The sequence below is a fragment of the Scleropages formosus genome, chromosome 14, assembly GCF_900964775.1.
Source record: "Scleropages formosus chromosome 14, fSclFor1.1, whole genome shotgun sequence".
NCBI lineage: Eukaryota > Metazoa > Chordata > Actinopteri > Osteoglossiformes > Osteoglossidae > Scleropages > Scleropages formosus.
In genome coordinates this window covers 17,137,146-17,160,644 of record NC_041819.1, presented here as the reverse complement: position 1 = coordinate 17,160,644, position 23,499 = coordinate 17,137,146, and the positions used below count along the sequence as shown (strand labels likewise).

At 39.8% G+C, this 23,499-nt stretch overlaps 1 protein-coding gene across 1 annotated transcript; it reads left to right on the top strand.

Annotated features, from left to right (window-relative positions):
- Positions 1-5,517: 5,517 nt before the first annotated feature.
- On the top strand, positions 5,518-22,249 carry radx (RPA1 related single stranded DNA binding protein). The gene is made up of 16 exons (XM_018746536.2): positions 5,518-5,936; positions 6,988-7,599; positions 10,007-10,149; positions 11,130-11,322; positions 11,463-11,571; positions 12,083-12,183; positions 14,462-14,581; positions 14,967-15,062; positions 15,763-15,930; positions 16,838-16,995; positions 17,301-17,446; positions 18,459-18,506; positions 18,615-18,730; positions 19,616-19,885; positions 20,762-20,929; positions 21,884-22,249. Exons 2-16 carry the CDS (start codon positions 6,996-6,998, stop codon positions 22,018-22,020), a joined length of 2,577 nt encoding a protein of 858 aa, XP_018602052.2. The 5' UTR covers positions 5,518-5,936; positions 6,988-6,995; the 3' UTR covers positions 22,021-22,249.
- Positions 22,250-23,499: the final 1,250 nt, after the last annotated feature.

Here is a 23,499-nt window from a genome sequence, read left to right as displayed (position 1 = left end):
TGTTGCTCTAAATTGCTCCAGTAAAAATGAAATTACCCAGCTGTGTAAACAGGTAAAAAAAAAAAAACCTAACATTGTACATTGCTTTAAAGAAAAGTTTCAGCTGAATGAATAAATGGAGGATGTAATTCATAGTAGTAATCAGCATAATACAAAATCACAAGAATAAGATGTCTTGCAACGGGCTGGCATTCCATTGAGGTTATATCCCCTTCATCTTTGCACTCGGCACTTGCAGGATAGGCCCTGATTCACTGCAGCCTTGCTTGGGACAATCTGTTATGGAAATTAGATGGATAAGATATCAGCAAAAGGCAACAATATAAAGTGAGAATGGTAGGAAAGCACATGGCGAGAGATCTGATCTGGTCGAGTCCCTCCGAACAGTGGCTAATGTAATCGCACCGCAGTGAGCCTTTAACACTAACAGGTCGAAACGAATCACACTCTTTATGTTTCTGCACCGTGGGGAGCGCAGATGCAGTCTTATTCGAGCAGAATAAGCTAACCAAGCAGAACGCTGACAAGAAGAAGTCGTTTTTCTCTCGTCTCCAGTGGCGTTGCAAGACGTCACATCGTGATGCTGCGTTGAGCCGCCTAGTCGGCCGATGGCGCAACAGCGCTTCAGGTGATGGAAATATTATTTATTTGTATTCTGATGTGTGTGTGTGTGAGCGGCATCCGAAACGCGGGAGAGAAGGGGTGTCGTAAGAGCTGACCTCGGTGTCTCCCGATAACAGACTGTGTGTAGCCTTAACGGAATAATGTTCTCTATGCACAGAAGATTTGCTCATTACGCTTGAATATACTGTAAGGAATATAAAGAGAGGGGAACGGGAATGAGGAGCTCATCAAGAAGGAGAAGTGCAGTGTGGTTGTCTTGCTATGATTACATGTACCTTTGCTTTTAGTCATTTTGTTTTCCTCAGGTTATTCTTTGCAATCAACAGTCTCAGCAAAGTATTACATAAGTACAGTCATTTTGGTAACTTTATTTAATGTCATTGTGCTGGGCTCAAGCTGAAGGAAACAGGGAGGTAATTAAATCATGCATAATCAAAGTTGTCCACTATATATTTTGTATTTGTGCCCACGCCGTAAGTACTTTTTTATTGCATGGACAGGAAATTGTGGGAGGAAATAACATGCTGGTTTAAAAATGATGCTCAAATATTGACTTCTTATGTGAGGATTTTTTTTAAACAGATGTTTTTTTTTATATTTTCTATGCCCTTTATGTCAGAATATTATTTTGTAACATTAGGAACTCATAGCTTTTACTGTATTATACATTTTTTTTCAATGCTCTTCCCTAATTTCTGGAACAAAGATGCATATTTCACTCGAAATACCTCCTTTTTCATGTAATGGCCCTTATTCTTGTGTTTTGTATGTTTCTGTACAGCGTATTTAAATCTGAATTTTCCTTGAGCATGCTTTCAAACAACTACGTATACTGTCCAAGTAGGTCTGAAGAGAAATCCCTTTTGAGAATTTAAATAAATATATGTTCAAAATGGTACATTTCTTCATACAGGCTGAAAAATTTAAGCAAGTGGTATTTTTTGTGGATGTGTTTACGACGCATTCGGCCGCGACTGAAGTTAAATTCTCTGATCAGTATGGAGTTTTAAACGGCATTACTGTTTTCTGCTGACTTCTAGATCAGACTGACAATGTAGAGGCAGCAAGATGAGCGGAAGGTTTAAGGCTGGGGAAACGTATACACTCGCTCTGTGTGTTAGTAGTGTTTTCTAAACAAAAATATTTATTGCATACTTCTGCCAAGTATGTTCACAGGTAAAACGGAATAGCTAGGTAAAACCCATGGAAACCAGGTACTGTGTTTAAAAAAAAAAAAAAAAAAAAAAAAACAAACAATATTTTTGTATGGAAATATGAGACATTCCTGCAGACCTTGTATATCAGTAGTTTCTTTGCTACTTTTCGAGACCTTTTGTAGCCCGTGAGACATTTTTAGTGAGGATCATCGACTCTGTCTCAGTCGAGCCCTTCGGACCTGTAGGTGCTGTAAGTCAGCCGATGCCCCAGCTGTGTGATTCAAATCTGATCCTTCAACGACCTCTGATCGCATCACTGAGGATGGGTAACAATTGGTTAATTGACATTTTTTTAACAATAATACAGCATTATAGCTGTTTGAAAACATCTGTTACTTCTGTGGCAGAGCTTATTTCAGTGATAGTAAAACATTGCTATAGCTGCATTCATCCAGCATCACAGCATACATATAGTGTCAAGTCTGCAAAATAAACATGCATTGAATGTCAAATGTGTTGTAATTAAGAAATGTGCGCTATTGTGAAGGAACATGGTACATGCTTTTATTTCTCACTTCCCTTAAATAATTCAGTTTATAACATGTAAGATGTGTGCACTCCATTGTACTGTTGCCTATGTTATTCAGGAGAGTAATAATAATAGTTATTATAATAATGATAATCAGCCAGAAACAGCAAACATTTTCCAATTAAAATGTGGTAGCAAAGGGAATCTGAACTTTCTCTTGTTACCAAATTCAGTTTCTGCCATCATTTCGATAACATCCCCAGTCTTGATGTTCTACTGTGCATCGCATCAGTTTTTTGTGGAGTTTCATGTCATTGTTAACTTGTGTTTGTTGTGGTTTCTATGCTAGATCAAAATATATGGCTTTGTCTTGGTCATGTAAAAAAAAAAAAATATGTTCCTGATTTTAGGATATGCACTTTTTTAATGTTTCGGGTCCATTTAATCAAATGTTTTCCATCAAGAGTCACTCTCTTTGGAATATTTGATTTGTCCAGCTCTCCCTAAGTATTCACAGGGGGTGGCACCGTGGTAGAAAACATCACTGATAGATGTGACCCACAGCATGTACCACTGTAAAAAGAAAGAATTAACATGAAACAACAGCCATTTCTGCTGTGAGACAGCAGAAAAATCTTTGTAGATAATGTATGATAAAAATGTAAAAAATATATATATACAATGAATAGTGGTTTATTTTATATGATGTCAAATAGTTTGAAATACATTTTAAAATACTCTATGATTTAAAAGTAAAACAGAAATATTTTGTAATAGAATAATTATTGAAGTGTCTTATTGGGGGAGGTGCAGTCTTTATATTTTTTGAGTTACGCAATTGGTGTTGCACAAAGTCGATAATATTGTAAGGTGTGTTTTTTTTTTCTCTGTAAATATACCATCAGAATAAGCTTTAACATATTGTTAATATTGTTTTAAAAGAAATTCTAAAAAAAAATAAAAGTTTACATGCTGAAACAGCTTGGATATTATCTCTGTGACAGTGGTATTTAATTTTTTATTCAATCTTGACAATGTGGTATCTTTATTAAATAAATATTTAAACATGGAAACATTTGTACTTGTTATGTATTTTTACTAACAAATTGCTTAGCTGACACTTTTATCCAAAGATGAGCATATGGTATCTGTCTCATTGGTACCACTGAGTATGGTATCAGCCAGAAATTGTACATGCACAGTAAAACCAGTTAGAAATATATAACTAATTCACAATTCTAATAATTATTTTCTAGTGACTGTCCATTTTGAATAGTGTCTACAGGCCATGCTATTTGAAGTACAGGGCTGGGGGCTGCAAGACTGTCTAATAAGAGAAACCAGTTCCACAAAACAACATTATTATTTATTAGTTAGCTGATGTTTTTCTCCAAAACCAGTTACAGCGTGAGGTTTGTACACTAAGTTGCTTACAGTCGTTTATCCATTGATACAGCCATGTCTTTTTACTCCATTCAAGAAAATACCTTGACCCAGGGTCTTGCAGCAGGAGGTTGGAACTCAAGCCATGAGAATAGAATAAATCAGTGAAATATAACCCAGCTTTCAACAACATTGCAGTAACAATCATACAATTGAGTGAAATGGTTTTACACTAACACATGGTAATATTAAACTGGAGGACATGGTGAATGTCTGCAAAAAAAGATAACTGAAGAATTTACCGCAAGGTGCAGCCACTAGAACATCACTTTTTTATTGATAGATACAGTTTAAAGCATTTAATGTTATTCAAACGCTATTATTTGTTGCATAAACTGATTGAAATTTAAGAAGCAGATTTCATACAAAGCTTCAAAGAGAAGTTTGTTGGTATTTCTGCGCACATATATAACTATACACTTTTTTTGTGGCTTTCATCGGTCACGTAGGTTTGGAAGTACGCGCAGCGACTACTGCTCCGGTTACCTCGACGCTTCTATATGAACTACTGACCCAAATATCATCTTTGGTATTACGGCACCCTGGGACGGGGCGAAGAAAGACGGAGAAACAGCATTCATTTCGAACAGTTTGTTGAACACCCGCATACAGAAAAATAACAATGTCGGTTTGGCAACACTATTCTCAGCAGAGCCAACTCGCCCCGAATGACTGACTCAACACGCTCCCACTGGTTGTACACTTACGGTCCACATTTTTCCCACAATGCCACTATTTACGGTAAACAGGTTTCCCGCCTCAACACGGTAACGCGGGTCGTTACAGTATTTTTTCATGCAGCTACTGTTGTGTGATGAAAATCGATGCATATGGTGAAAGAAACAAACTAACTACTTAAGAATCACACATCTGCAGCCTCTTTCTCTCCTAAGTGCACAAATTGTATTTTGAATGAGATGTAAATGTAATGTGGGATCATCTACTGGATAAGCATGCATGGTATGTTTACTAGAAATAAATACCTAATAAATCATATTCAGAATAGTTCGTTTGATTCAACAAGTTTCATTTAACTTTTTAAAGTACTCTTATTTTGCAGAAAGTGTGAACTTTGATTTAGTTCAGGACTTTTATTTTGCAGAAAATTAAGTTTTATTTCCGTCAGGACTTTTATTTCACAGAAAGTGTTAACTTCAATTTTGTTTAGGACTTTTATTTTGTACGAAGTATCGTTTTTTTTAAGAGCATTAATTTTTCACGAAGTATATATACACTTGTATTTTCTGTCGGGCTTCGCAGAAAGTGTGCAGTATATTTTTTAACGATTTTAAATTTGCAAAAAAGTTTTACTTTTATTTTATAGGAGTTCTGATGTTTTCTGTTGTTCGTTCATTTGTGTGTCATATCAAGTATACTTTTTTGTGGATTTCGTCGCTTATGCAGAAGGTTTGAAGGGTTGAGGGTCCATCTACTGGACAATCATGCTATGTTTACTGGAAATATAGCAAATCATATTCAGAATAGTTCGTTCGATTCAACAACTTTCATATAACTTTTATTTTAAGTACTCTTATTTTGCAGGAAGTGTGAACTTTGAGTCAGTTTAGGGCTTTTATTTTATAGGAAGTCTGACGTAGGACTTTTATTTTGCAGAAAATATGACGTTTCATTTTCGTTAGGACTTTTATTTGACAAAGTGTGAGCTTAAATTTTGTTGAGGACTTTTATTTTGTGGGAAGTATGAGGGTTTTTTTTTTTTTTTTTAAAGCATTTATTTTTCAGGAAGTGTATACTTCTGTTTTGTTTTGAACTTAACAGGAAGTGTGAAGTATTTTTTAACGATTTTTAATTTTCGAAAAAAAGAGTAAAGTTTGACTTACAGTAATTGTGACTTCAAGACTTGTATTTCGTTCCTCTGTTCACGCTTAATAACTGATCCAACTCACTTAAATTGAGCATATTGTTCTGGAGTATCTCTTCGCCTCATTTCTTTACTTAATGTTGAAATTTTATGCTTAAAGCTATTTTTATGTTAATTTTGTTCCATTCTTCAACGTAAACATTTTCCGTGGGAAAAGCAGCGAACGCACTAGCCAGAGTTTCGGCGCTACGCTTTTCTGTCGGCAAAGAATCACTGGACTTCGCCTTTAAGGAGCGACATTTCAAATATACCGCCGTCCGCGGTGGTCGCCTGGTTTATCTTGATCCTAAAACTCCTCGAGGTACGAAATTTGTCGAGTCAATTGAGTGTGCTCGAAATCATTGTCAATTTTTATTTATTTTAAAACATGTATTTTGAACTTGCTTGCTGAAATGTCTAAGTATAACAACCCAGATGGGGCCGTCTCGGCGAGTTAGCTTGCATGCTAACGGCTTTATTTATATCATGTCATATTATTGTCAGATGTTGCGAGTTGGACTCAAGTTCTTGTAACAGCGAACTACTGTGTTTTAAAGTGGATCCTTTCTCTCTCTCTCTGTCTTTTGTTGGCACCATTATTTTATCGCTGTAATTAGTCTAGAACGCAGCTTTTTCGTTCAGGTTCATGTTTTGAATTTCTCTATGTCGAGAAATATAAATAATTATGCTCGTGGTAGGCTGTTTTTTCAGTTAATGCATACTATGTGAAAAGTTACTGTTATTTAAAGTGACCTGGAGCGTTTTACTGGAGTAATTCAGGGTAAAAGGTGACGAGTCATTGGTATATTTACAATGATCCTGTGCCCCATTCAACAAGGTACCATACCGTGAATTGCTCCAGCACAATAATCTGTTATTTTGAATTAAAAAAAAAAACATGTATAAAAAAAACCTTAAGTTTACAGGTGAAGGGTATCATCAGTAGCAGCCCGAGTGGGGCTCGAACTGCAACATTCAGGATACAGGCCCTTAACCACTACCCCACCTGCTGCTGCATGCCTGAACTTGTAGGTTCAAGTTGTACTCAAAGGTATTGCTCAGTACCCTTCAGCAGGGTATTGTACCCTGAATCACTCCAGCAGAATAGTCAAAGTTACTATGAATAAATAATAACAGATTCATAACCTGAAGGTTGCAGGATGAACAAGTACTCAGTGATCTTCTGTACTGGTCTTGAGGATGGTCATTTACTTGGAAGTAACTCCAGTATGATACAGCAGGTTCTATTCAAAAGAAGTGTCAGATAAGCAACAGATTAGCTCAGTATCAATCAATGGCCATTTTGCCAGTAAATTAATAATAATAGTAATGACATAATCATAGATAAGTGTTATTCATTTTGGTTCTTTCAGTGTAAAGAATGCTAGAAGATGGAAGATCCTCAAAGCCGTCTTCCAGCGACGTTGCGCACACGTCTCCTATTTGTTCTGCGTTTAATCGACTGCTAGCAGCCAGGACCCACAGGCTGAGAATCGACCACGTTGGCGTGGTCGCAGTGGTCGAGCTCCAGAGATACCTGGCCCAGTTGCACGCGGCCCCCTGCAATGATGCCGTCGACTACAGCTACGATGTGACCATTACGGATGGACGCTGTCAGGCCAAGTGTGGCCTGGCGCCTCATCTCAACAGCCTGGTCCAGAAGAACATGCTCAGGACAGGTGTGGACATCCGCGTGGAACAGTGCTGTTTTGTCTATGATGAGAAGAAACTTGGCCATGCCGCCATCTGCATAGAGAAGGTGGAGATTGTCGCCGTGCCCTCAGTCATTCTGCGCTCCATTAGAGATGTGGATGCTTTGCCTCTTTGGTCCATGAAGGATGCTCCTGGAGATGTGACTGTCCCACAGAGACGTGACGCACCCATTCACACTTCTCGAAAGCATTACCTGTCTCTCTGGAACAATGAAGATCCACACGGGTACATGTGGGTCCCCCAAATTCCCCCGCAAGACGTAGTGCTGGATGGTAAGCACAAGATGGCAAAAAAAAAAAAAAGCCCCTTATATACTGTTGCAGCTTTTTATTGTGCAATTTGATCAGATCCATTTGTAGAACTATATGAATGGAGTCTGAGAGGGGAAAAGTGGCACCAGAACTACTAAGTAATCATCTTGGTATGAAAGTGAAATGTGCCATCATTGGTGTGGAAAAAGTAATCGCCCCCTGATTTTAAAGAGTCTAAAGGGGGTAATTATGCTCAGCTTTTTAAATACAATAAGGGCTGATGTGGGCCGGTCGTGTGCAGCATGTAGTCGTTCCCCACCCTGAGAAAGTAATTCTTCCCTGAAAAATGCTTGCCGAGGTGAATTCTCATAACTCGAAAATTGAATTTCCATTACTTCTAATGGTAAAACTTGTTTTCCCAAGCACCAAAATTGACAGTAATTTGCCAAAATATCAAATCTCAGTTCAGTAATGAATTAGTTTTCAGTATAAGGCAGTTTCCCTTCATTAGTTACTCTCTTATATTGTATAGCTGTCTACCTGTGTTTGTTCGCCTCAGTCATAGTTGAAAATATATTTTATGCTGTGTTTATAAACCCCATTTCTGGAGAAGTTGGGATATTTTCTAAAATGCAATATAAACAAGACTGTGATTTGTTAATTTTCTTCAACCTTTAACTGGCAAAAGTACAAAAAAGATTTTCAATGTTTTCACTGACCAACTTAATTGTATTTTGTATATATAAACTTAAAATTTGATGCCTGCAACACACACAAAAAAGTTGGGACAGAGGCATGTTTACCACTGAGTTACATTACCTTTCCTTTTAATTACGCCTTGTAATTGTTTGGGAACTGAGGATACTAATTGTTGTAGTTTTGCAAGTGGAATTTTTGCCCATCCTTGCTAGAAAGAAGACTTCAGCTGCTCAGCAGGCCATGGTCACCATTGTGAGATTCTCCTCTTCATGATACACCATACATTTTCAATGGGAGACAGGTCTGGACTGCTGGGAGGCCAGTGAAGCACACTCACTCTGTCTACGAAGCCATGTTGTTGTAGCAAGTGCAGAATGAGGCCTGGGATTATCTTGCTGAAATAACCATGGACTTCCCGCAAAAGACGTTGCCTTGATGGCAGCATAGGTCTCTCTAGAATCCCAATATACACCTCCACGTCAATGGTACCTTCATATGCAAGGCACCCATGCCACAGGGACTGATGCACCCCCATCCCATCACAGATGCTGGCTTTTCCACCTTTTGCTGATCACAGTCTGGATGGTCCTTTTCATCTTTGGCATAGAGAGCTCGACATCCATTTTTCCCAAAAACAAGCCGAAGCGTGAACTTATCCCACTACAGCACACGTTTCCACTGCCTTTCGGTCCATCTGAGATGAGCTCGGGCTTAGAGAACTCAGCAGTGCTTTTGCATAGAATTGATGCATGGCTTCCTCCTTGCGTAATAGAGTTTCAGGTTGCATTTCTGGATGCAGCAGCAGATTGTGTTAAGTGACAATGGTTTTCCAAAGTACTGCCAAGCCCATGTGACTATATCACAGTAGCATGACTGTTTCTCATGCAATGCTGTCTGAAGGCTCGAAGGTCATGCAAATTTATTAGTGGTTTCCGGCCTTGCCCTTTACGCCTTAAGATTTCTCCAGATTCTCTGAATCTTTTCACAATATTATATAGTGTAGATAAAAGTCCTAAATTCTTTGCAATCTTCCGTTGAGAATTGTTCTTCTTGACCTGATTGACAATTCCCTCACAAAGTGTGAGCCACAACCCTTTCTTGCTTGCAAAGACTGTGCCCTTGGTGGATTCTCCTTTTATACCCAGTCGTGATACCTGCACCTGTTACCAATTAACCTTCTTATTGTGGAATCTTCCAAAATGGTGTTGTGTGAATATTGTATGAAGTTTTCACTTTTATTTTGCCTCTGTCCCACTTTTTTTTTTTTTTTTTTTTGAGTGTTGCAGGTATCAAATTCTAAATTTGTCTATACAGTATTTTCAAAATACAATCAAGTTGGTGAGTCAAAACATTAAAAGTAATTTTTTTTGTACTTTTGTCAGTTAAATAAAGGTTCAAGAGAATTTATAAATAGCAGATTTTTGATTTTATTGCATTTTAGAAAATATCCCAACTTTTCTGGAAATGGGGTTTGTATATGTTAATTCAATCTTTAATGTACAAAAAAAAAACTGAACAGTGATGTCAAAAGACATGAATGAAAACAATGCAAATTAATTCACACTCATTGAACACTTGCCAGTACTGACGCAGTGTCTCGCAGCTCAGTCCTCATAAGTGCAAAGTAGTGCCTCGTAAGATATAGTAGTGCTACTAAATGAACATCCTCGTAAAGACAGGGATTTTGATACTAGATTAATGAATGTTATCGTACTTCATTTGCCAACAGTGTCAAAAACAATTAGTGTCTGTGATCTGGAAAACTCCTTCAAGAGTGTATATCGGCATCTGCCCCTTCTCATCCGCATCATACACAAATCAAGGCTAAGATTTTATGGGAAGTTGGACACGAAAATTGATTTCCCATATCAGGTGAGTGACATCACCTTTGACATCCCTCAGAGTTTTAAATAAGAAAAATCAGTCATTTGATGTAATTGAAACACGTATTGTCTGTACACGGCAATATCTTAAGGTGACTGTAGCTTTTTATTAAAAATGTCCTGGCTCTTTGTTATGAACAGTCAAGTGGATTTTCATTCAGTCTGTTAATTTGTTTTCCAGTTTTATTTTTGGATTTGCAGTGGAGCAAACGTCCTGTGTTTACCTACCAAGATGATGGATTAGACAGTACAGCAGTGTTAGACCACGTTATTGAACCCACAGCTGTTTACAGCACACATCTGGTGTTTAGAGTCTTGGTGATTCTAATGGAGTCAGAAAGAGGAGACGTACTGTTATCATAGAGATGAAAATGGATATAATAAAGACAGTTGACAGTGGCAACCTGGGAACCTGACCCACGGTGCATATGTTTATGGTGTTAATCAAGAATCGGGATTTAGGGAGATTATAACTGAAAACATAATTTAAAATGACTGAAAATTCAATAATGTAGCTTGAAGTTTTATAGTGTTTTTATTTAATGTAACTTTAATCAAGGTTTTTTTATAGAATGTAACCAATGAATTCTTCAGAGACATCAATGTTATTTTTACTAATTTTGATGTTGGGTTAGAATTGACTTTAGAGTTACGGACAAAACAAGTTACGAACAGTTCTCCCACATCATTTGTGGTCATCAGAAGTACCAGTGTAAATGTTGGTGTTTCACATATTTCTCCATACAGCCTAACAGCCCATGCTTGTTATTAAGCTTGTTGTTTAGCTGAAACTGGGTGTTTTTGCACAAGCAATTCAGGGTAAGTACCTTTCTCGAGTGCTAGCAGAGAGGTCTGAACCAGCTGTCGTCAGGTTAAAAATCTATGTCCACATGAAAAAGGGGAAATTTAGACATTGTTCAAAGTTTAAATTTGTTAATCATATTTGGCTTTGTGTTTTGTGTGTGCCAGGCCTACTTTGAGGTTGCCGATCACAGTGGCTCCATATCCATGGTGCTGTGGAACGCGCTGTGTGTCCAGTGGTACCACAGGCTAAACGTGGGGGCTGTGCTCTATCTGCAGAACTACACCGTCAAACAGAGCTACCAGAACAGGTCCCGGCCCTGTCTTGGAGACCCCCGGATGAGAGCGTTCTCCTCAGTAGGTAGTGAACTAACTTCTCTGTTGCTGTCGTGTATCATTAAAGGGATGTCTAATTCGCTGTGTACTTGATTGAAGCTCTGATTTATTTTTTTCTGTAAAGTGCAGATTTGCCATAATGTGTCTTTTCTCTTTGACTTGCAGAAATATGTTTAAATCCACGGGATCCTGTAGCAGTCATCACTGTTATACCTCCCAGGAGTGTTCAGCCACAGTGGAGTCTACCGAATGTCACTTACCACTTTACCACCAGGTGCAGGTTCCAATGAGTTCAAGGGCCATTGTTCAAGGAGAACCACACGCAGTGTTCGTCAACTTTTTATTGATCACCAAATGCCCAGGAACACCAGACACAAGCTGTAAACGCTATGGAAGCAAACTGAGTTAGACAGTTTGAGTCCTGTTCTGTTTTTGAGCATTTTGCTGCCAGTTAACAACTGGGAGCAGAAGCATGGGTCACTTTAGCTCTGCAACAGGGTGAAATTTCACAAACAATGATGAAAAAAATACAATTAAAAATAATTTGTAACTTAAACATTCATAACACAGCAAGCCTCTACAGACATTTTTTCCTTTGTTGTGTAAGCACCATCAGATCTGGTTATTATTTCTAATATTCCAGGAACACAGAGAAGGCTTATCACAGTGTGAAAGGGTACTGGTTTAACTTTTTAAATGAATATCAGTTATTACTGGTTATTATCATGTTTTGTGCACAAGTTCATTAGCCACTACCTTGGTTAACACCTCTTTTTCTTTTTTAGTTTGGAGCTGGAAAGTTTGCCGCCTGATTCGGTGTGTGACATCATTGGCCTGGTCACTTTCGTGGGTCGATGTGAGAGGGTCAAGAACAAGGGGAGCGCAGGTACATAAACGTGACGTAAGGACAAAATGTAACCAGGTGCACCACTGCTCCAGGCAAGGAGTGCAGCTCCTTATCTTATCCGCTTCTTGAATGTTATATTATGGGTGGCACTGGAAACGGTATCTGGACAAGACCAGCAGTGTTGCAAGAGTAGGCAAGGAAAAAAAAAAAAATTAATTTCAGTTGAGGAAAAAAACTATCAGGATTTCTTTACACCATTTGGGGAGAGTTTGAATGTTTTCCTGATGACTCCTGCCTTTTTGCCTCTGTGACCAACCCACATTATGTATTGTATATGTATGGTATGAAAGAGAGCAGTTTTAGTACTTAAGTGCTGCAGTAATCTCATTTTAAATACCAAGTTTCGCACATACTTGCGTTGCCAAATAGGAGTCTGAATGTGACTTTGCTGATGACAAACAATACATTCAGCTCTAGGGCTCTCTATGAGCTTTTAATGGCTAACCAGCATACCACCTGAACACTTTCTGGCTCTGGGTAGCTGGCAAACAGTATAGCAGACTTTGCATCTGCATTGTTCTGTAAAGTTAATTCAAATAATATCAGCAGATATTTCCGATGTTTAACTCTCTAACAAAGACATATTGACATGGAGTACAGAGGTGCTCATAGCACATTGTTTGCTATTACTGATTGTACAGGGGCGCTTGAAAGCTTTCTGAACCTTTTAGAACTTTCTCTATTGCTGCATAAATGTGACCTAAAACATGGTCAGATTTTCACGCGAGTCCTAAAACTAGATAAAGAGAACCAAGTGAAACAAATTAAACAAAAACATACTTGTTCATTTATTTTAGGAAAATGATCCAGTGTTACATATTTTTGTGGCAAAAGTAAGTGAACCTTTGCTTTCAGTGTGACCCCCTTAGGCAGCAATAACCGGAGGTAAACGTTTCCGGTAACTGTTGATCAGTCCTGCATATCGGCTCTGAGGAATTTCAGCTCATTCCTCCTTACAGAACAGCTTCAATTCAGGGATGTTGGTGGGCTTCCTCGCATGAACTGCCCACTTCAGGTCCTTCCACAACATTTTTGTAAGATTAAGGTCAGGACTTTGACTCGACCATTCCACAACATTAACTTTCTTCTGCTTTAACTATTCTCTGATTGAACGACTTGTGTGTTTAGGGTTGTTGTTTTGCTGCATGACCCAGGTTCTTTTGAGTTTCAGTTCACAGATGGATACCCTGAAGTTTTCCTGTAGAATTTGGTGGTACAGTTCAGAATTCGTAGTTCCATCAATAATGGCAAGCCATCCTGGTCCAGAGGCAATAAAGCAGGCCCAAATGATGATACTGCCACCACCATATTTCTCAGGTTCTTATGCTGGAATGTAGTGTTTGCCTTTCCACATGGTCTTCAGCAAATTGTAGATGGGTAGCACTTTTCTTTTGAGAGAGTACTGGCCTTCCCGTTGCAATCCTGCCATGCACACTACTGTTTAGTGTTTTCATGAGCACTGACATTAGCCAATGCAAAAGGCCTTTAGTTCCTTAGACATTACTCTGGGTTTCTTTGTGACCTCCCAGACTATTACACACCTTGGTCTCCATGTGATCTTTGTTGATCGCTCCTGGGGAGAGTAACAGCAGTGTGGAATTTCCTCAATTTGTATGCAGTCTACCTGACAGTGCACTGCTGGAGTCCAATTTCTTTAAAAATGGTTTTATAACCTTTTCCAGCCTGGTGAGCATCAGCAACTCTGAGGTCCTCAGAAATTTCCTTTGGTCAAGCCATAACACACGTTCACAAACCTGTGTTGTGAAGATCAGACTTTGACAGGGAAGGCCCTGATTTCTGTTCTTTAAATAAGGCAGGGCCTCTCCCACTCACACCTGATTGTCTTCCCATTGATTGAAACAGCTGACTCTAATTTCCACTTCAAATGTACTGATAATCCTAGAGGTTCACGTACTTTTGCCACACATAGATATGTAATATTGGATTATTTTCCTTAATAAATGAATGGACAATTATAATGTTTTTGTCTCATTTGTTTAATTTGGTTCTCTATCTAATTTTAGGACTTGTGTAAAAACTGATAATGTTTCGAGTCACAGTTATGCAGAAACAGAGAAAATTCTAAAAGGTTCACAAACTTTCAAGCACCCATTGTATGTATCCGAACTTGTCATTGTCATTATAGTTTATCCTTTTGTGCATTTTATCCTAGTTTTGTACATTTTTCTACTGTCAAAAACACACACAACCAAAATGCTTACTGTAAACCTTTTTTTTTTCTTCCTCTTTTTTTCAGTGCCTGAAAAGTACTGGACATACCGCTGGGTTCATGCTGTGGATGGCACATCAGATGTTCCCTTTATTCTGGAGATATTTGCATCATCACAACCAGAAATATTTTATGGAATATGTCCAAGTAAACTTATCTTGTTCTTACTTTCAGTGGGTTTTTTTACTGTGCAATAAAATCTGCAAACCCTGGGTTTATGTGTCACACTTGAAATGTTCCTTTATGTGTTCTAATATATATAAACTTCCCTTGCTTGTTTTTGCTTTCTTAGGCATTATGTGTACCTTTTGTGTCTCATGTCTGTGCAATGCAAAACCAGTCATGTATTTTTCTGTTTGACTAGACGTCAGGTTCTAATGTGCGACTTATTTTTTTCATTTTAATTATTATGACTGTACCTCTGAGTTCATACTGCCTAAGCAATAAAATGCTTTTTATTTTATTTGGTGTTGGCATGAACACAAAATTATGATAGCTTAAACTAACTCAGTGGCCATTTCCCCCACTGCAGTGACGTACCTGGTGTGCACTCAGATGCGAGTCCGCCGAGAGGCCGGCACCCTTCCGTACCTCACGAGCTCCTGTGAGACTCAGATATTCACTACAGGTTTGTGCTGTGGTTTAATGCTGATATTACTGATATCTGTAAGACAGTATGCGAAATCCATATTGTATGAAATATGAAAATAAACTTGAGTGATTATGATTTACACACCTGAATCTACTTGCCTACTTGGTTTAACTAATGCAACTAGGTTCACTGGGTTCACTCATTTTTGTACCTGCACCACTTCCGTGTTTCTACTACCCACATGATTTCCTCTAAAGAAACGTAATGGAACTGGTAATTACACACCTATTGTATCAGATGAGAAAGACTACTTCTCATTAAATAACCGTTTTGTGGTAGAAGTAAGGGACACAGGGGTTCATATGAGTTGTTAGAAACTCCAATAACTGTACAGCAGGAAACATACTAATTAAAGATGTGATGCAACCCTTGCTGTTCTCTCCTTCCATAGGGCACGTAATTTCTGGAATTTTTTCAGTAAATAGCCAGCTTTATAAACAGGTAAAACATAAATATGTGGACTTTGTGTCAAAGAAACTACAGTAAATGTTCATCCATCCATCCATTAACTGCTTGTCCAGTGCAGCATTATGGTGGTCCAGTCTGGGACCTGTCCCACAAATTAAGATGTTAGTAGAAGTACTGATAATTATAGGAAGGATTTTAATAAATGACTTTAAAGTAGCCTTTCCTTACTGCTCTTTGTTAGGTTGATTGAGTGTCCTGTTGATTCCAGGGTTTCACAAAGGGCAGCCATACGTGACCAGTCCCAAGGTGAAGAGCTTTATCCAGTGGACAAAGACTCTGAAGGAGAGCGTGGTGTTGAAGAAGGCTGTCATCGGCGGGAACTACTGCTACCCTCCGTCACCGCCAGTTTTCACCCAGATGATTGCCAGTGGTGCAGGTTATAAACTGCATTGTTTACTACACCCCTACACAGACATTCACTGTGCACAAAAAAAATGCTGTAGGTTCACCAGTTTCAAACAACAGCCTTAATGGTAAAAATCCTCAACGATGCAAATGTAAGAGGGAAAGTCAAAAGGTATCGGCAATAATGTTTTTTATAAACATTACTGTGGATATATTTTGACTGAACCACGTAAAATATACAGGTGGTCCTCGACTTACAACAACCCAGACTTAGAACGGTCATTCCTTTAACCTTATTTTATTTTTACATTTCACATATAACATCTAATGACAGCCTGTCCACCTGCTGTGCAGTAACAGCCATAAGGCACCATATATCTTATTGACTCAGTGTATCTAGCAGCTACTGTGTTTTATTTCCAAAGCATTGTTTTTATTTGCAGAATGTTTAGTTTCTGAATCCATTGAAGATTCCTTTTTTTAAAAAATGCTAGCAAGTGAAAACATGAGTATTCTGGTGCTGCAGAAAATAAAAAGCCAAAGAGAAGTGAAAATGAAAATAATAGTGCAGCATGAAAATATAATTATAGCAGTGTACTGTATTTATATTATCATTATTCTATATTGCCATTATTTTAATATGAATAACATCTGAATTTAGTATAAAAAAATTTGCAAAGCCTTATTATACAACGTGGCATTCATGCATATTATTTTTTCATATATCCTAATGGTTTATATAATACAGGATAAGGGATTTACAGTTTACAGGGAGGTCATTGGAATGGCACCTCATCATAAATCAACGACTACCTGTGGATCTAATTGCAACGTTACATCCTTTGCATATTTTTTGTCTTTAGTATTTTAGTATATTTAAATGGGTCAGGCTTTGAAACTAATATGAATTTGTAAACGTGTCTCTTTGGATTTGTCAGCCCAGTGCCCTGTGATTGGTGCTGGCGAGCTGCAGCGAGAGCTACAGAGCCTGCAGTACCGGGAGAGGCGGCGACTGGCCATCCAGGGTCAAATCACAGCCGTACAGTACGTCGCATGGCCCGAGGAAAGCCAAGGGCATTCCGGGTTAACTACACAGGTTTGCATTAGCACAGCACTCTGCATGCATTCTAAAGCCATTGCTTTACCACAGTACATGTTAACTCCAGTAGAAAAGCATTCTGGGAAACATTTTCACCACAATTTTTAGATGCATGGTTAACTTGGCTTGGTTAACTGTTTTATAAGAGGCTTAATGACTTGTTTTGAGTGTTTTGTTTGTGTATCTTTATTTAGATGACCACCAAATTGTCTGTAAGTCACATTTAATTATGGTTATGACACACTTTTAAAAAGTGTGCAAGTGTGGTACGTTATGGGTAATCATCTTCTATTGCGATTCAGGAAGCAGCAGACCTTGATGCAGGAACTCCACAGTCCAAAGCGCAGGAAGCAGGTGTGCCAGAGACCCCTGCAGACACGGAGCCACAGCCCTCTTCAGAGGTCATCAGTGCCATACCAAAGCGCAAGAAAAAGCAGCACCAGAAGCGGTAAACACCGTCTCGTTACGGTCAGGCTCTGTGAATGTATGGCCTCAAACACCACTAGTCTTACTGTGGACCATTGTGACATAGGTTTCATGGTAAATTGTAGTGTGCCACCACAGTACAGTTCCCCAACACAACTCATTTGCTGTCTGTGGCTCAGAGGTCCAAGGAACTTGCATTGGTTGGTATTGCCCTGGCAGGTTGAGATGGCTGAGTTCTCCTTGCTCCATACACTGACATGGGAACCCACAGGGCTGTGGGGGGAATCGATCTAATGACACACTTGGAGGAGAGTGCCGTGTTGCCTGCTTGCCGCCCTTAGGGTGAAAAGACACAAGCAGTTTGAAACATGTTGAGGGACTTTGTGCCTCTGTTTTGGAAGAACTGCAAACTGGGAACTGGCCATAACTAAGCTGGGAGAAAAATGGATAAAATACAAAAAGGTAAGGAGACCATTTGAATGTTTCAGGGAAGCAGAGGAGGACAAGTCTTGAAAGACATGCTGTATGCACATATTTTGATGTGTAATGACGATTAACTGTTATATATTTTGATGTGGGCACTACAGTGGTGCAGGGGGTAGTGCTGCTGCCTCACAGCGCCTAAGTAGTGCGGGAGGATGTGGGTTCAATCCCTGCCCAGTCTGTCTTGAGTTTGTATGTTCTCTCTGTGTCTGTGTGGGTTTCCTCCAGATGCCCTGGTTTCCTCCTACAGTCCAAAGACATGCAGTTCAGGTGTATTGGTGACTCTACATTGCCCTTAGCGTGTGAATGGATGAGTGAGTGTGAGTAGCTACCATGCGATGGATTGGTGTCCTGTCCAGGGCATACCTCCTATGCCTTGAGCCCAGCGCTTCTGGGATAGGCTTCAGATCACCGCGACCCTGCTCAGGACATAGAGGTTAATGAAACTGCATGGATGGATATTTGAACTTTTATAACTGAGGGCAGTAACAATAAGTGGTAAGCGGTAGAGTTGACCGATCTCAGATGCTAACGTGCATTTTGTCTTTCAGAGGAATCAAGCGACGGTACCTCACGCGAGCAGCCCTTCACAAGCAGAGGTGATGAGCATACCTTTAAGCGAAGTGTGAGATTACCTGTTGGACTTACTCTGAAATATCATTTGGACACTTCAGCTGTGTGTTTAAGGTGACGGTTGATCGTTTCAGGGAGGCCCTGCCAATGACAGACGAGTTTGCGGAAGAGGTGAGCAGTAGTTCCGAAGAGCAGAATGACGAAGAGGAGGACGGCAGGCCGAAAGAAGGCGTTCCAGTACCTTCCTCAGGTCCCTAATTCCTCCTGATTTCTGTACTCCCAGGAGCTCAATCTAGATTCCTGTACTTCGCTCCATTTCTTGAGTCATAGCCCTTCCTCATGGTGTTAGGCAACACTGGAGAGATATGTCTGTTTATGGTATGAGGTCTGTTAGTTTCAGCGGGGTAAAACATGACTGACAATGACTGACCTTCACAGTGAAAACTATGAGGTACAATGAGATCAATAATTTTTCATTGTAACATTTTTGCCATGCTTGAGGATGTTTACTAAATGCCTTGTCACCTTCCATTCAGGTTTAGTTCCTTGTTTTTGCAGGTAACAGTTTAAAGTTCAGAATGTGTGATACTATATATGGGTTATAAAACCCACACCCTTTAGTGTTTTCACTTATGTCATAGCCTGTGTTTCATAAAAAGTGGAAAATTCTGGTCAGCTCTCCGGACCTTAAGCACCACGTACGACGTTTTTGAAACTAACATCTTTCAGCAACTGTTGCATGAGAAGCTTCTGAAAACACTGCTCTCCATGAGAACACACAACGTGTATGTGGATTTATGTATCTGAGAAAAGAACCCTCACACAAATGGTCTACCTAAAACAAAATTAAGTGAACGAAAATTTGCAACCATAAAAAAAAACATTTTTCATACCGAGTGTCTGGTAAAAGCCAGTAAATATTAATGATGAGAGTATTTTAGGTATAAATATATAGAACTACATACTTTAATCAGCATCAGCTGGTTTGTCTGCCTGTGAGGAAATTTAGGGAATTTAAAGATTTTCTTTAACATGATTCACACACAATCTCTGGCTTACAGCATTTACCCAGTAACAGTCACAAATAAATGTATTTCTTCTGATTTCACATGTCTCCTCCCTAAATTCTCTGCAGAAGGGCGGTTGGCTAGTAACCGTCTCAGTGCATCGTGGGAAAGCCGAACATGGGAGGTGCTGAAAGGAAGCCTGACGGAACATTTTCAGTGGGATGCCCTACAGCAAGACAGCATTCCTCGCAAGTTCACCTTCGAAGAGAAGGACTATCTGCTGCGTCAGAACAACTTTCACCCAGCAAGATGGACTCCAGATGAGTTGCCCTCTGACCAAAGTGGGATAGAGTTCGTCCCCGTGTCCTTTAATGGGTACTTCAGAGTCACAGTCCTGGGTAGGACATCCACATCCTTTCACTTGCTTTTAGTACAGCGCACTTTAAGAAAATATGGGACCCCGTTAGACTCGTTCCTTTGTCACTTCAGTGCAAATAGCTTCTTGTTTTTGGTTTTTCTTTAAATAGGGGACAGCTGGTAGCATAGCAGTTAGAGCTGCTGCCTTTGGACCTAAAGGTTGCAGCTTTGATCCCCACCTCCAGCTGTAGTACCCTTCAGCAAGGTACCTTCTCTAAATTGCTCCAGTAAAATAACCCAGCTGTACAAATGGGTAAATAATTGTAGGTGGACTAACATTGTAAGTCGCTTTGGAGAAAAGCGTCAGCTAAATGAATAAATGTAAATATTAATAGGACAGTGAGGTATGGGGCTCATGCAGTGGTCAGAGCCATTGCACTGTGATCAGAAGATCTAGGTTTGAATCCCACTTCTATCAGTAGATCCCTGATCAACTGGTGTTCCCCTGAATTGGTAAAGAAAATCCCAGCTGTATAAATGCTTGAGTATAAGCAGCTTAGTGGACGAGCCTCACATCCTAAGTTGCTTTTGAGAAAAGCATCAATTCGGTTAAGATAATAATAATAATAATATGTGCTTCTTCTGTGCAAACTTAATTTTTTAAATGTGCATCTCCCTCATATTATTCCCTGACGTTATATATTGTTAGTGCCTTTGTTTGATCTGGTTTTGGGCAGCCAGTAAATTGCATCGTACAAGAAGTACAGTATACATAAAACAAAGTTGTATGAAATTAACTTTTTTTACTACAGCAGTTAATGTCTTGTCCAATGTATCAGTGGTCACAAACGCAGGTCCCCAACTCGTACTGTTTATCTTTTTATGCACACGTGCACATTTCTTCTTCTGCACACCAGGGATAAACCAGAAGACGGCCATCGATGCTGTCTTTGTGCCTGTGGTATCATGCGATGACCCCAGGAGTGTGGGGCTGCCCCAAGATGCTCACAACAACACGCTGCTTTCCTGCCTCTCCTCTGGCTTTATTAGCCCCCTCAGTGAGCGGCCCCCCCACATTGATCCAGGTAATGCATACGGCGGAATGGCACGTGGGGTAACCCCATCACCCTGTGAACCAGCCGCTGGGAATTTTCTGTAGCCGATGCGGAAGCCCCCAGATGCTTTGCAAGCCAACTTGCTATTAGTGGTTCATGGACAGCTATAATAAAAATAATCCCGTATCATCTTTCATAAACCTGACCTTTATTGAGGGTGGGGGTTGCTTACAGGGAACGTGAGGCAAAGTCAGGAGTGTGTCAACAGTCTGCCTCTCTGTTCACAAACTGACTCCACACCTGTGTGTTCAAGACTGGACCTGCATCTTTAGAGGTGGAGTTGTTGGTGAGCCACCGTCTAGGATGTTAGCTTCCCGCTAGATTGTTCTGGGTTCTTCTGCTCTCGTGGTGTGTCAGTGCTCCCTGAACCCTACATACTTCAGCAGCTTTGTTAGAGGGAAGAACTAAAACACTTCTGACATGCAGTGAAATATTTTATGTGCTGCTACAGAGAGTGCTATCCATTAAGAAAATAAAGGTGGTATTTAAACCAGTGGGCAGTGCAGTGGCACAGTAGGTGGCGTTGGTGTCTCAGGTTCTGGGCTGCGGGTTTGGGCGTGGGTTCAAATATGATTCGGTCTCTGTGGATTTTGCATGTTCTCCCTGTTTGCTTGTTTTCTCAGAGTGCTCTGGTTTCCTCTCACAGTCCAAAGACAGGTATTTCAACTGAATTGGTGACTCTGAATTACTGTGTGAATGTGAGTGAATGGGTCAGTGTGTTTTCCTTGTGATGCACTGGCATTCTGACCAGGGTGTGCCCTGCCTCATGCACCCTGTGCTTCCAGGATAGGCTCTGGATCACCACAACCTTCACTGGACTAGTGGTTATTGATATGAGATGGGTGGCTGGGTTCATTTATTGAGTGATTTGTTAATTCAGTGATTGATTGTTTTAAACCAGTATGTCTGCCATGTTGTTTTTAGGGGAAGTCATTCAAACAGCAGCGGAGCTGGAAGCCATACATGTTGTGTGCCTCGTTGATCTCTGTCATCTTGGAGGAGAGAAAGTGGAGGTTTTCATCAACAAGGTGTACAAAATGACAGATGTTACTTTCATATAAAGTTCCATGGGCGGTGCAAATCCGCAGGGTGCAGCTCCAGTAATCTGATGAATTTAGTTACATTTGAAGGTAATTTTTGTCTTTAATGTTTAACATATCAGAAATATTTGCATGAGAAAATGCAGACCTTGTTGGAGTCAATTAACTTATTTTTTATGTATCATCTATATTCTGTATTTTAATTCATCTTAGAAGTGACTTTAGAGTGTCTGTTGAGAACCAGTAATAAATGAAGTTATTTATTACGCTTTCATTGGTCTGAATTTAATACAAATGTGCAAATTCCTCCTTTAGAGTAATTGCCTCCACCAAGTCAAATAAGGTTTAGGAGCTTTGCTGTTTTGTGTTTTGAGGCATGCAAATGAAGCCCATGTGGAATGAGAACGGCAGTAAGTCATGGAGACACTTTGAATGCATCTTCCCCTGGGAGGTTTGAAGCAGATGACGTCTTTTCACAACAGCAGATCTCTCTAATGTTTGCAGGGCAGCTGTTTTACACTAGTGCATAATACACACACACTGTAGGAACTGCACCTGTTTATAAAATTGTTCACATCTGGTTTGGCTCTGTGATCTGGAGATGTTGCTGGAGGTAAATCGACAGGGGTGTCTTCATAGTCTCAACTTATCAAACTCTGGCACGTACAGAGATCACAGCAGGTATATTATATTGTGATTTAATCATTTACCACCACAGTGACTTGCGGTGGGAGGCTTGTACGCTAATAATTTACCCAGTTATACAGCTGGGTAATTCTTACTGATCAAGGGGACTACAGCAGGGGGGATTCAAATCTGGGTTTTTTTAATGGGCTTTTTCACAGTAAGGTAGTGGCTCTAACCACCATGCCACCTGCTGGCCCGCTGACAGTATGACCTGCTTTGGACTTGCGTTTCCTGGGCGCTACTGTCGACACACGTTTACATTTATTCATTTAGCAGACGCTTTTCTCCAAAATGACGTACATCTCATACAAAATTGCTTGTGCATTACACTAGGAGGGAGACATAGTTGCAGATGTGTGATTCTTAAGTACAGTCAGTTTCTTTCTACCATATGCACTAATGTTCATCACACGAGTAGCATAAAACTTTATCAGAATATCGACGATTCCTAAATACCTTTCTAGTAACTTTTTTTTTAAAGACACATATGAACATTTACGTTACATTACAGGAGTAGCTGCGTAAAGATTTATCTGGGGATATTAAAGTTATAGTGCATGAACATTTACCCCTCACATGAACTTGAGAGATCATGGGCGAATTGAGTCTGGAAGAGGTGAGTTTTAAGACCCTTTTGAAATGTGTACAGAGATTCAGCAGTTCTGAGTGAGAGGGGGAGGTTGTTCCACCACAATGGAACCAGAACTCAGAACCTCCGTGCTTTACCTTTCGTGCGTGGGACCACCAAGCGGGCAGATGTGGAAGAGTGTAGTGGTCTGTTTGGGGTGTAGCGGATGATCAAGTCTTGTAGAT